Source organism: Cydia amplana, chromosome 1, assembly GCF_948474715.1.
Source record: "Cydia amplana chromosome 1, ilCydAmpl1.1, whole genome shotgun sequence".
NCBI classification, from domain to species: Eukaryota; Metazoa; Arthropoda; class Insecta; order Lepidoptera; family Tortricidae; genus Cydia; species Cydia amplana.
In genome coordinates this window covers 21,364,686-21,378,611 of record NC_086069.1, presented here as the reverse complement: position 1 = coordinate 21,378,611, position 13,926 = coordinate 21,364,686, and the positions used below count along the sequence as shown (strand labels likewise).

At 38.6% G+C, this 13,926-nt stretch overlaps 1 protein-coding gene across 1 annotated transcript; it reads left to right on the top strand.

Moving 5' to 3' along the window:
• Positions 1 to 2,355: 2,355 nt before the first annotated feature.
• Positions 2,356 to 6,744, top strand: LOC134648648 (uncharacterized). The gene has a single exon (XM_063503176.1). It carries the CDS (start codon positions 2,356 to 2,358, stop codon positions 6,742 to 6,744), a length of 4,389 nt encoding a protein of 1,462 aa, XP_063359246.1.
• Positions 6,745 to 13,926: the final 7,182 nt, after the last annotated feature.

Here is a 13,926-nt window from a genome sequence, read left to right as displayed (position 1 = left end):
CAACTAGTGGGTATTATTGGTATGTATCAAAGAAATAACAAGTAGTATTTTAAATTAATGATGTATTTAAATCTTTGCCGCAAGTATGGGACAGATAAGCTATTATCATCTACTCGTATTTATTTCAACAATGTAACTAGGTATTCAAAGGAAATATTTATAAGTATTGTTTATTTCAGTCTTTGAATGATCTACGTTCATAAAAGTTTACCCAAAAAACGTTACATCAATGTCACAAGAAGCGATATAACTTTTGTAGCGAAATACTTCATTCGTATCTTATGTCTTCGTTTTTCAAATAAAACGAAACTGCTGTGCTTTTCTATACGTATAACTAACTATAATTATGAGAGGTTGTTTTTATCCGATTTCAATAAAATGTATGTTCTAAATTCGTCGAAATCGTATTTTTTTTTATTTTTTTTTACTTTGTTAGGTACACTAAACAGACATCGTACAATATCATGGGTAATACAATTGTACATTATGGCTTAAATCTAGCACGAGATCCAAAACAAGTGTACACATCATGTTTTACAATTTAGCGGAAATATTACAAACTAATTAACACCATATTATAGCTACAGTGAAAAATATTTACGCCAGCCAAGCACTTCCTAAACCTAGCGATGTGAGGGTCAAAAATATCAATGCCCCTACCGCGATGATCACCGGCTGTTAAATCGTTATATTGGCGGCACATTCTTGTAATTGGATTATAGAATGAAGTGTTGTTTTTGTACACTCTAAGTGCGAAAAGTTTAGTGTTACGACCTCTAAATCTAGGTGTGTTAAAGGTAATGGATGATAATAGTGCAGCAGAGTCAATTTCTGAGTGTATAATTTTATATAAATTCAAAAAGTATAGTAATAATTTTTATTTTTGTTATGTTATGTTATTTCCGTAATTTCTCGAAGACGGCTGGACCGATTCAAAACATTCTTGTTTTTGTTTCAGAGTTGGACCCTATTGTCATAAGTTAGTCCTGTTCCGATGACGGGATTCTAAAACTAAATCTGAAAATACCTTATTAATAGAGCTTTTAAACCGTTTATTATACTTTGCGTGCATGCGTGCTGTCTTACTTGTCTTATATATGATGTTACTTCGGCTGACTATATAATAGTAAGGTACACCAATTGTTTAGTATTCAACCTACTGCTATACTGATTTATTTGAGGTAGCGAGGCTACTGGCCGGCGACACATTCGCAATGGTCTAAAAAGTAATAACTAACGGTGTCAGTGTCATCAGAACATCGCAACAGAAAGAATATCTGAATTCGCGAAATATACCAGAAAACAGTGTGCAGTGCCTTAAAATAACGAGGAAGCCACCAGCGAGCAATCCATCCACCCGCAGAGGCCTCTGCCACCTGCAGACCACAAATACCGGTAAGCCCTTCTACCATCAGATAAAGCAGTATAGTGTCGAATGAACTAACTTAAAAAACTACAGTCCACTGGCTTTACGCCACATTTTCTGGTCCTTCGAGCCGGATTCTTAAATTTCCCAAATTTCGAACCCTCCCAGATTTATTTTTTCCCCAAAATCCTATCTTCTATACCTACTTCTATAGGCTAACCGTTGCGTTTCCCTTGCGGATCGTATCCGCATATTATCTCGCTGTTTCCTATTTATTTCTACGATTTTACTGATATTTATTTCAATAAAATATCCAATTCGTCATACATTTTTGTCCGTGACAAACAATGGCGGAAGGCGAGGTGCAATTGTTATTGCAAATAAATACGTTGACACTCAAAAAAGAATATTTGTTTAACAAATTACAAAAGGCTTATGATGTATCCAAAACTGTTAAATTGGATAGTCTAGACTCGGTGCAAGATTACATGGTACAGTTTTCGGAACTCGATGACGCACGTTGCGACTTCGAAAAGATTGTCATGGAGATTATCATGCTGGAGATGCAGGCAAACCCCAAAGCTAAACCTTCAACAAGCTCGTTAGAAAGTTTCGACGATTTATATTTTGCTTGTAAAAAGATAGCTTTGAACTGCAACCGTATAGTCCAGGAGCCAACCAAAAATAATTTCACTGAAACCAAGGATGATTGTTTCGCTAGGCCACATTTACCGAAGCTGACTTTGTTTGAATTTGATGGTCAGGTGGAGAATTGGGCCACATTTCATGATACATTTGTGTCTTTGGTTCACAGTCGCAAGTTCGAGAACATAGATAAATTTCATTATCTGCTGTCTTGTGTCAAAGGCCCAGCACTGAATATTATCAAGAGTCTTCCGATCACGTCTTACAACTATCCTGTAGTTTGGAAAAGCTTACTTGATAAGTACCAAGATGTCAGAGCGTTGACCGGCAGGTATCTGGATAAAATGCTGAATTTTTCACCTTTGACAAAAGACAGTGCAGCGAATTTAACCTCATTCGTGGAGACTTTTGACCATTCCTTGAAAGCTATTCACGCCTTGCAGATTGAGAACTTGGACGACTATCTATTCTGCCATCTGGCACTTCGCGGGCTAGACAGTCATTCTCGGAAATTGTTTGAAGAAAGCCGCGATCAAAATGAATTACTGACTTTCGCGGAATTAATAAATTTTGTGAACAAACAAATAAAAGTGTTGGAACATACTTTTCCTAGTACTAGCTCCCGGACTATAAACCATCAACAAGTCAAAGTGAAGTCACCTGTCAACTTCACACAACCGACTCATAAACCTGCCAGTTTCAAATATTCGAACGCGACCTCGTCTTCGCAAAAGGTTGGATTAACTGTTTCGCGTAATAATGATACTCAAAATAATTCGTACCAAAACAAACTGACTTGCGTGCATTGCAACTCAAATCATCTGATTTATCGTTGCGAACAGTTTCGTAAACTGTTGATTCAAGATAGGATTGACCGTGTCAACGCCTTGAAGATATGCAGCAACTGCTTGAAAAGTGGTCACGAAGCGTCAAGTTGTAAGAGCAATATGACTTGTGGAGTTTGCTCTCAGCCTCATCATTATTTGCTACATCGGGATGCAAGTGTTCTGCAGGCTCCGGCCGTGCCGACCCTGCAGACGCCCCGCGCTGCCGTGCATGCAGCGGGGCCTTCGCCGCCGCGCTCCGTGAGTGTGACGCCCGCTCCAACTGGAACTGAGAATCTTCACTCCGTGAGTGAAAATTCAGGTTCTTACGGTGTAGTGTTGGGGACTACGAGGACTCTAGTGGTTGACATCACCGGACAACATCAGAACTGCCGTGCTGTTCTTGATTCTGGAGCGCAAAGCTCATTTATTACTTTGAATTGTGCTCAACGTTTGGGCTTACCTCGCAACAAATGTCCTTACACAGTATCAGGACTTGGAGGTGAACTTGTCAAAAACTTTGGCATGGTGACGTGCGACTTGAAGCCGTGTAAATTGGACGTTCCGAGTTTCCAGGTGGAGATGGTCGTCGTGGAGAAAGTGTCATCTGAAATGCCAAATGTTTCGTTTCCGCCAGAAGTTGTGGAAGAATACAAGAATTTTGAATTGGCTGACCCGTTGTTTTTCGAGAAGTCATCGGTGGATATTCTACTGGACAATGGCGTCGTGTCCGAATTGATTATGGACAAGCCTACTACTGTCAAGCCGAACATTCCAAAGGTTATTGAAACCATTTTTGGGTACGTCGTTAGCGGAAGATTATACAACGACAGTAACGACACCGAAACACCAACACAGAGTTTCCATCTGACGATTTCTCTAGAGAAGACTTTGGACAAAACGCTGCGTGACTTCTGGGAACTAGAGGAATTGCCGTGCAAACCTGTACTCAGCCCACAAGATCAGCTGGCTGAAGATATTTACGTGCGTGATCACTCCCGTGATGAGGGGGGGAGGTATATCGTGCCGCTGCCTTTTGTTCCTGATGCGCCGATACTCGGAGACTCTCGCGCTGCTGCCAAGCGACGACTGCTGGCAACAGAGCGCAAACTCGCGCGCTCACCAGTGCTGCAGCAAGCTTACAATGACTTCATGTTGGAGTATGAGAAACTAGACCACATGGAATTGTATACTGGTAGCGAGCCGAGCAAATATCTTGTACCACATCACAGTATTTTAAGGCCAAGCAGCACATCTACGCCGTTGCGCGTAGTCTTTGATGCTAGTGCGAAAACGTCTACAAACGTCTCTCTTAATGACACCCAGTTGACGGGACCAAACCTATACCGTGATATAGGAGCCATTATAACAAATTTTCGATTATTCGAATACTGTTTCGCAAGTGATATTTGCAAAATGTATCGTGCAATCCTTGTGCGCGAATCTGACCGAAAATATCAACATATTTTATATCGGTCGTCAGTTGACGAGCCGATAAAAGTCTATGAGTTGAAAACAATCACATATGGCGTGAGTTCGAGTCCATTTCTGGCCATACGCACTTTACTACAATTAGCCAGTGATGAAGGCGAACGTTTCCCTTCTGCTGCTGAAGTTGTACGTCAAGGCATCTATATGGATGATATCCTGTGGTCATGCGCCACCTTCTCTCAGGCATGTGCATTACAGGACGAGTTGATTAATATGCTACAGTGCGGAGGACTTGTGCTTAAGAAGTGGTCGAGCAACTCTGAACAGTTGTTTGAGCGCGTCCCGGCCGAACATCGTGAAACTACTGTCACTTTTCAAAAGGACAGGGATGACGTTTCAATTAAGCTTTTAGGCTTGAAATGGTCTCCGGTGTTTGACGCGTTCAGCTTCTCATTGAACAAACAAGATACCGTCAATACTAAGCGATCTGTACTGAAGACTCTTGCGTCAATTTATGATCCTGTTGGATACATTGCTCCATGCACATTTGTTGCAAAGTGCATTCTTCAGGACCTTTGGAAGGTGGGTCTCGGTTGGGATGATCCACTTCCTCAAGACGTATGCGAGCAGTGGTTGACGTTCATTGACGAACTACCCCGACTATCCGAGTTGCAGATTCAACGGCATATCTTGCTTCCAAATGTAACTGAATGCGAACTTGTTGGATTTAGCGACGCGTCTTCTCGTGGGTACGCCGCCTGCATCTACGTCATCTCACGACATCAGTCTAACGTTAAGTGCAGATTGTTGATGGCAAGGTCAAAGGTAGCACCTGTCAAAGTTCAGACTATCCCGAAAATGGAACTTATGGCCGCAGCACTTCTTGCAAAACTAATGAAGTACGCGTGTGAATGCTTAATTCGGGTTAATGTGACAAAAATCACAGCTTTGACAGATTCGTCTATTGTCTTGGCGTGGCTACAAACTGACGCTTATAAATTAAAAACATTTGTGTGTAACCGTGTTACACAAATAACAGAGTCAATACCTCCTCATGCGTGGCGTCATGTGAACAGCGAAAACAACATGGCAGACGTCGCCTCGCGAGGTGTTTCTCCGTCGCAGTTCATGGCTGGTAACACTCAGTGGTTTGAAGGGCCTGCCTGGATGTATGACGATTGTGAGAATTGGCCTGTTTCCACTTTCATAAACAAATGTGAAACACAAATCCCAGAGATGAAATTAAATACAAATACATTTAATTTACTATCTCAACAAACGGGAGAAGAAGGTAAACTGGAATTCGTTGATCGTGTTTGCTTCCAGTTCTCTTCTTATTCTAGAATGCAAAGAAGCATCGCCTGGATCTTACGTTTACTGCGACGATTCCGTGGTGACGTTTCGATTTGCGACCAAGTTTTAACGACAAAAGACTTGAATCAAGCCCATGATTGCTTGATCAAATTAGTACAAGCAGCTTATTTCAAAGAGCAAATTGAAACTTTGAAAAAGGGCGTAACGTACATCCCTTCGTTAAGGAAGCTTGCACCCTTTCTTGACGATCGAGGCTTCCTCAGGGTGGGGGGTCGTATCCCGCACTCTGACTTGCCTTACAATGCGAAGCATCCTATATTGTTGCCGAAGCAAAGTAGGTTTACAAAGCTCTTGGTTGAATATTTTCATAAGAAATATTTACACACAGGTCCGCAGACCTTGCAGAATATTCTCAACCAGAGATATTGGATCTTGTCGGCTCGTAGCCTAATTCGTTCCATTCATTCAAAGTGCAAGAGCTGCTACAAATGTAGACCCACTCTGCTGCAGCCTAAAATGGGTGACCTTCCATCAACTCGTCTGTTACCTAATAAGGTGTTTGAGCATGTAGGTGTGGACCTGGCCGGACCCTTTTATATAAAGGAAAGCTTACGGCGCAATGCCAAGATAGAGAAGGCTTATTTAGCGGTCTTCGTTTGCTTTTCAACTAAAGCCGTGCATTTGGAAACGCTCTCCTCTCTATCTGCCGATTGCTTTTTGGCTACTCTAGACAGATTCGTATCCCGTCGCGGTCTTTCGGCATGTTTTTATTCCGATTGCGGGACGAATTTCACAGCAGCCAGTAAACATCTTGCTGATGTTCAGAAATTCATGTCTGACAAGAGCACTCAACAGGATATTTTTAACGGCTGCGCTCAGCGCTTGATTAACTGGCAGTTCAATCCTCCTAGCGCCCCTCACATGGGTGGTTTATGGGAGAGTTGCGTTGGTATTGCGAAATACCATCTTGTGCGTGCTGTCGGTGACAAAGCCTTGACTTTTGAGGAGCTGACAACAATTTTCTGTAAAATTGAAGCCATAATGAATTCACGGCCATTATGCGCTCTGCCAGCTAGTGATAATCCTCATGAGTTTAATGTCCTAAGTCCTAACTCCTGGACACTTCTTGATAGGCAAGAGTCTGACAGCTGTACCAGAGTATGATTTGCAGTCTGTACCTGTAAATCATCTATCACGTTGGCAATATTTGCAAAATTGCTCTCAACTGTTTTGGAAGAAATGGAGCCAAGATTATTTACATACCTTACAGCAAAGGTCAAAATGGTTCACCTCGCCTCCCAATATTAATGTAGGAGACTTAGTGTTAGTCAAGGACGACCGAGTTTCTCCTTGCAGTTGGCCACTTGCAATTGTCCAATAAAAACATCCCGGTTTAGACGGCATTGTGCGCAAGGTTACTCTGCGCACAAGAGCTAACAATTCCTTTTTGAGACCTGTTAATAAACTGTGTCCTCTGCCTTATACTCACTAAATCCCCTTCTTTTATCGCATTAATTGCATATATTTTATTTTATTTTCGCGCCTATACATGCGCAAGTTCTGTTCTCTCTTTTTCATATTATGAGAAAGCCACATAGTGCTTTCGGTGGGGGGTGTTTAGTATTCAACCTACTGCTATACTGATTTATTTGAGGTAGCGAGGCTACTGGCCGGCGACACATTCGCAATGGTCTAAAAAGTAATAACTAACGGTGTCAGTGTCATCAGAACATCGCAACAGAAAGAATATCTGAATTCGCGAAATATACCAGAAAACAGTGTGCAGTGCCTTAAAATAACGAGGAAGCCACCAGCGAGCAATCCATCCACCCGCAGAGGCCTCTGCCACCTGCAGACCACAAATACCGGTAAGCCCTTCTACCATCAGATAAAGCAGTATAGTGTCGAATGAACTAACTTAAAAAACTACAGTCCACTGGCTTTACGCCACACCAATCGTTTCCACTGACTACAACGAAACCAAAAGGCACACAAAATCTGATAGAATATCTGATACTTATAACATTTTTATTTCACTCTAGCTAGACGTTCAACCAGTCGTGCCACAAATGTCGGGCAGCGGGTTTTACAGGATTATTTTTTATTCCCTTTTGACGGAACGTGAAAATTCAGTGTGCGCCGCTTTTCGTCTGTTGCATGCATGAAATTTTAATGACCAATCGCGTGGGACTGACGTTTTTCTCTAACAAGAGTACCTTTAATATTTTTAGAAGTATATTTTACCAAAATTGTGAGTGGATGTATCAAAATTTACATATGTGAAGATTCCTAGCTGAGCTAGCTAGCTGAGTGTGTGAGTGGGTTCCTAGCTTACCTGCCTATTGACCGGAAATAATATGTTTGTAATCCTTTTGGCAAACTACACAAAGGAAATTTATACAGTATATACAAGAAATTCAATGCCTTTTAATGTTATAAGAAAATAAAATGTATACCCTCCATTATACAATGGCATAATTATATGATATTATGTTTTAATTCTTTCAAGGGTCTGGTCTCAGGGTTAGCATTCGTGCGTAGTTGTATGTACTCCGCTGTGGGTTTTCGGCTTGACTATTAACAGTCTTAACAACAAAGTTAGTTATTTCCCCGTAATCACTCGGCGCTAGACGCAAGCGCATCCCATAAACAAGCAGCCAGCGCCCTCAGAGTTTACACCCCTGACCGACTACCGAGGTGCAAGAATAACAGGCGAGTCAACGAACCGCAGGTTACTTTGAAAAGCCGCTGAAATAAACAGGGTAAAAATGTTTATTTAAAATGTATTTATATTATGTCCCGAGTTTGCGTGGGTTCGTTTTTTAAAAGCGTTGTGTCGACGGACTTGACTGTATTTACTGATCAGTGGAGCTTTACTTCAAACGCATTTTAAAGTTGGGCGGGATTGAAACAAAGTAAATAAAAATATTTCTTAAACATGTTCATAATCCCCAAGATGTTTTTCGCAATGTTTTGGACATGTTTTTTACTTTAAAGACCAAACAAATGATAAATAAATCGGTAACAGTTTCGGTTAGAATGCTTTGCATTAAAATATTTGTTACGTCAGGTAATTTTACATATATTATGTTATTCCTAACGTGTATTTTATTAGTATATACAGTATAATTGCTCAAAAACTAAGTTGTAATTTGCCCAAACATCTGTCAATGTTAGAATATTTTCATAGCTCTTTTTTTATCAAAAATGGGTGCGACTATCGAATTGATACACATAAGTTGATGTCGGAGAGCCATGTATGTCATATTTACATTGATCGCATTTGTCGGGAATTCTATGTTGATTTTAAAGCAAACATCAATAGCGGATGCGTATTGACGTCTCTAAATAAATAGAGGGGGATTATTTGCAAGAGCTGCATTACGCGTAGCTTTGTTTAATTAAATGTAGCCCCCGTGTGTGTGTAATGTGTGTTGTATGGCTCCCGTAAGCGTTAAATATTTTCATTTTGCAAGTATCTGGAGTTTATTAAAATTATAATAGCCAATTGAATAATTCTGTAATACATGTTAATATCAAAACGGCAAAGACTCAATAATATTTACGCTTAACGATAACTGGTATCCGAAAGAAAGTGAACGAAAGCGTGTGATCATGAATAATTGGTTTAAACAAGGGGTTTACTAGTACGGCTACCACGAGCTTGTCACTGAACTGATAAGTGACACTGGCATATTTCCTAACGTCTGCGAAATTACTTTATTTTCTAAATATCTCGCTCGCAGTATGTTATGCACACGCTATGTCAGTGCCATTTTAGTGACAAGCTCGTCGTAAGGCTAAGAAATTGATTTACTTACATATTATGATATTATTTATTGACGATACTATAAATTACAAAAACTCAAAACAAGTTTTTTTTACTGACAAATAGTCCGCATGGTCAAAGGTCATCCCAACCTCCATGGCTCATAAATCTTAAAAAAAATAGATTACTTTTATATTTCATGCCAATATCCATTCTACTTTCCAACTCCTTGCCTTCATTACCGTGAAGCATCGACAATTTACCGCGGTATTCGGAAGACAAGATCCGTTCTATAGAAGAGAACGATAAGATATGTACTAGATACGTGGTAGTTTAGATTTCAACTAGATATCTTTTGAAGCTCAACCAATGTCACTTTTACGTTAAATTATCGTATTAAGATCGTTTCAAAATCGTTTTGAGATCTAAAAATACATAACGAGACGTTTTAGACGTTGTGGAAATCGTTCAAGAGTATCTCCAGAATCGCGGAAATGTCAAATTTGACAGGCTAGATCTTAAAAATACCGTTGTCGTATCTTGGTGATGTCTAATACATATAAATATCTATAAAATAATAGATGTCTAGTTCAAAATCCGAATCGGGCCCTTATTGTCCTTTTCCCCGCTGGGACAGATATCGAAGGAATTAGATGCAATTGCATTGAATACAATTGAGACTTCGGATTGCATTTAAGCGGGATATTGGAATGCCTTTAAAAAGCTTTATTGTAAAATTGGCTGTGTTTTTTTTTTAGTTTCAACGGGATTGTTGGGATATTGGAGTATTAATTGGATATCCTGTTAATTTTCTACCATAAAAGTTCTGAATAGCGAGCGGAATGTTAACAAGTTTTGAACTCTGGATATTTTAGTTGTATCAGGGTTAATACTATATATTAATATTATATATGGAGTCTGTGCGGAAAGAGAAGAGTCGTGAAATGTAGGGGAGCCCATACATTCTACGACTCTTCTCTTTCCGCACAGACCATATATTTAGTGCATAGTACATAAATGTTACTCGTTTAAAACCGAAAGAGACTCGGCTACTCTTAGCTTTGTAGAACGTTGACACACACTACCTAAGAGACGTACTGTCATAAGTAAAATAAATAAAAATGCTATTAGATGTAGTTCTCAAGAGTTCTCGTACTTAAAGTCTTTATCATCGTTTCTGTAGACAAACTCAACTAGAAATCCAATTAGGAATGAAATGTTAATGAAAACCTTTAAAATTTATGAAATAGTTGGCGTTTATGCAATCGCACGCGTGCCAAGGGCTGCCATGAGGGCACGAGCCCTCTTCACGTTAACCGATGCATAACAGAGGATCACTCAGTGCCAGCTATGATACTCTTCAGTCTTATAATCATTATGGCGATGTCTTCTTGTCTAGTCTAATCATTTATTATATTAACACTTTATACGAGGGTTGCAAATCTGGATGCATTACTTGTGGTAATTTTACATTTACCTAATTTTGCAACACTCCTTTGAGATACTTCTTATATCTAATACCTTTAAACGAGCAATTCTTGTTTATTTATTTATTTATTTATATATATATATATATATATATATATATATATATATTTCGGGGATCTCGGAAACGGCTCTAACGATTTCGATGAAATTTACTATATGGGGGTTTTTGGGGGCGAAAAATCGACCTAGCTAGGTCTTATCTCTGGGAAAACGCGCATTTTCGAGTTTTTATATGTTTTAATAAGTGATTTGACCGGAACTCATTATGCTTAATAATATATACTTATACAGTGTTACAACTGTTTAGTACCTAAAACAATAATTAAAGCGTTAAGAAACGCTATCAGTGCGAAAACACAATTACACACACATTCATAAAATACAAGTTTCATCCGGTAGGAAAAGCAGATTGGTGTAGGTCGACATATATAATGTATCTTAGATACATGATTATAGCCAAAAGAAAGTGCTTCGGGCGGAAATGGCATATTTTATGAAATCACTTTTCCTAGGCTGTGGATTTTCTGTACGTAAGTAGTATTATTTTTTCTGTGGCCTGAAACAGATGTAAATAAAGAAGGCGTAAGTCGGTCAGCCTGGCAGCTGGGTCACATCTCGATGGGATGAGATTACCATCTTTCCATATTCAGCTGAATGCTGAGCGGTTGCTTCGCGGCGGCAATCTTACCATTATTTGTATACTACGACGGTGGAAAACAAGCCCACGGCCAGTCTGATGATAAGAACACACCGTAGCTTTTAGCCGCTTGCAACTTTTGAGGTGTCGTAACCGGCCCTCTTATGTATGTTTATCAAGAATTTTCTGCAAGATCTGGAAACATATTTAGTTTCCGAAGTGTCCCCACGTGCAATAAGCATGGCAGTTCAGCTGAGTTTTTTCTTAATAAAAAATAATCGCACTGAGAACCTCGTCTTTTTTAGACGTCGGATGAGTACCAGTCTAAGATAATTAACAAAACTATAACTGGAAACACTCATTTGCCAACATATGTGGAAAGGGAAAACACAGAAAAAATACACTAAACTTTTAACATAAGTCTTTAAGTAGGTAGGTACTATGTGCAAAATGGTTGATAAAATTATTTTCGTCGTCGTTAAGTCATCAACTAAATTGTACCTAATGCAAGGTTTACAGCTATATGGGACAAAAATTCATAACTGTCCATGTTGTTAGGTACTCATTCGTAAAAACAATAAGTATAGGTATGTGTTCGTTATTTTGATGCTGACAGGCAAAGCACATTCTATTTTTTCACATAAATATGCCTAGTAGAAATCCACTAAGCATAATATCTTAAACTAGTTCGAAGCGGACGAAGTCGCGGGCGGAGGCTAGTTGTTTCATATAAAAAATTCAGTTCGGCGAACCGAAAGACCGCAAACCTAAGTAGCGTTATATTAGATACCTGATGGTACGTCCCGTGTTTGCTCTTTTGTATGAATTATACGGGGTCAGGTTTTTGCCTTACCTACTCACTGACCTGAATAGGCCCGATATTAAATATCGGGCCTATTATAAATTTTAATTTTATATGTCAATGATTCTGTACTTGAGAAATAATATTTTTAACAAATAAAAGCCATGCTTTTTTTAGGCTTCGTGATTTGTAATTTTTAAGTGTTAATATAGTGTGTTAGTGTCTTTTAAGTTTTAAATGTGTGTGCTAAATGCTCTTGCTTTCTAATAATTTTTATGCTTCCTAATAGGCTACTGTTACGAATAATAGGCAACTTAACTCCACAAATTACGTGAGAAGTGTTTTTATACAAAACCTATTAGTTTTTTTAGACTACCTTAGTCTCAGTAAAGTAGGTGGATATTTATCTTTATTGTAGGTATGTATGTATGTGGGGAAAGGCGGACATTTCTGCGATTTACTAAGTTACCTAATTTTTATCGACATTATTCTCTCTAGGACATTAATCAGCACTTAGACATACTTTATAACGGACATAAATTAAAAGAAAATGACCTTACAAAATTTTTAGGAATATTTGTTGACAGTAATTTAAATTGGAATGACCAGATAAATAATGTGTGTAATAAAATTAATAGATTTGTATATGTCCTCCGTAGATTAAGAAAAACTACAGATCACAATACAGTTATGGCTGCTTACTATGGATATGTTGAATCTATATTAAGATATGGCTTGATTGTTTGGGGCAATAGTGGTGACATTCAGAGAGCTTTTGTTGCCCAAAAAAGTTGTATTCGTGCTATGTGTGGGGTTAGCCCATTAGAATCTTGTCAACCTTTATTTTTTAAATTGGGTATACTACCTCTTGCATGTTTATACATATATCGAAGAAGTGTCTAAATTTGTAAGAAAGCACAGAACACTTTTTAAAACTGCTAGTGATTTATATCCACGGAACACAGGAAACGGTAGCCGACTTGTGGTGGACAAACAACAAAAAACAAGCCGATTTAAGAAGAATTGTACGGTGATGTGTGTAAACATTTATAATAAAATACCACAAGAGCTCAAAGAAGTGCCCGATAGCCAATTTAATAAAAAAATACGGGAGTGGCTGTTAGAACGCAGATTCTATAAATTGAATGATTTTTTGCTATAGTAATATAAAGGCTTAAATAAAATAAAATAAAATGTAAATTATAAATATTGTAATGTAATGTTAGAAATATTTATTATTTAGGTATATAATATTATTTAGTTATTTAGTCAATTTTCAATGAATTTGTACATATGTAAATAATTGTGAATATTTTGCATTCTATAGAATATGGCTAATTAAGGAATGTACATAACATTGTAATAACACCTGTAAACCAACCCTTATTATAGCAAAATAAATTGATTGATTGATAGGCCAAACTTGGCTTACATTTAAATAATCTCACAGTATTACTCAAAATCCTCTACAATGTAATTCGTAGCACATAACTCGCCATAACACTCCGGCCTCGGTTATCTCATCCTTGCCACTATCAACGGGACTAATAATCAGAGAGAGCGAGATGAATACCAAGTAACCCTTACGCGCATCTTATGTGCCCTAAACTAAGGTAATACAGTTCAATTTCCGAAGTCCAGGGTTAAAAG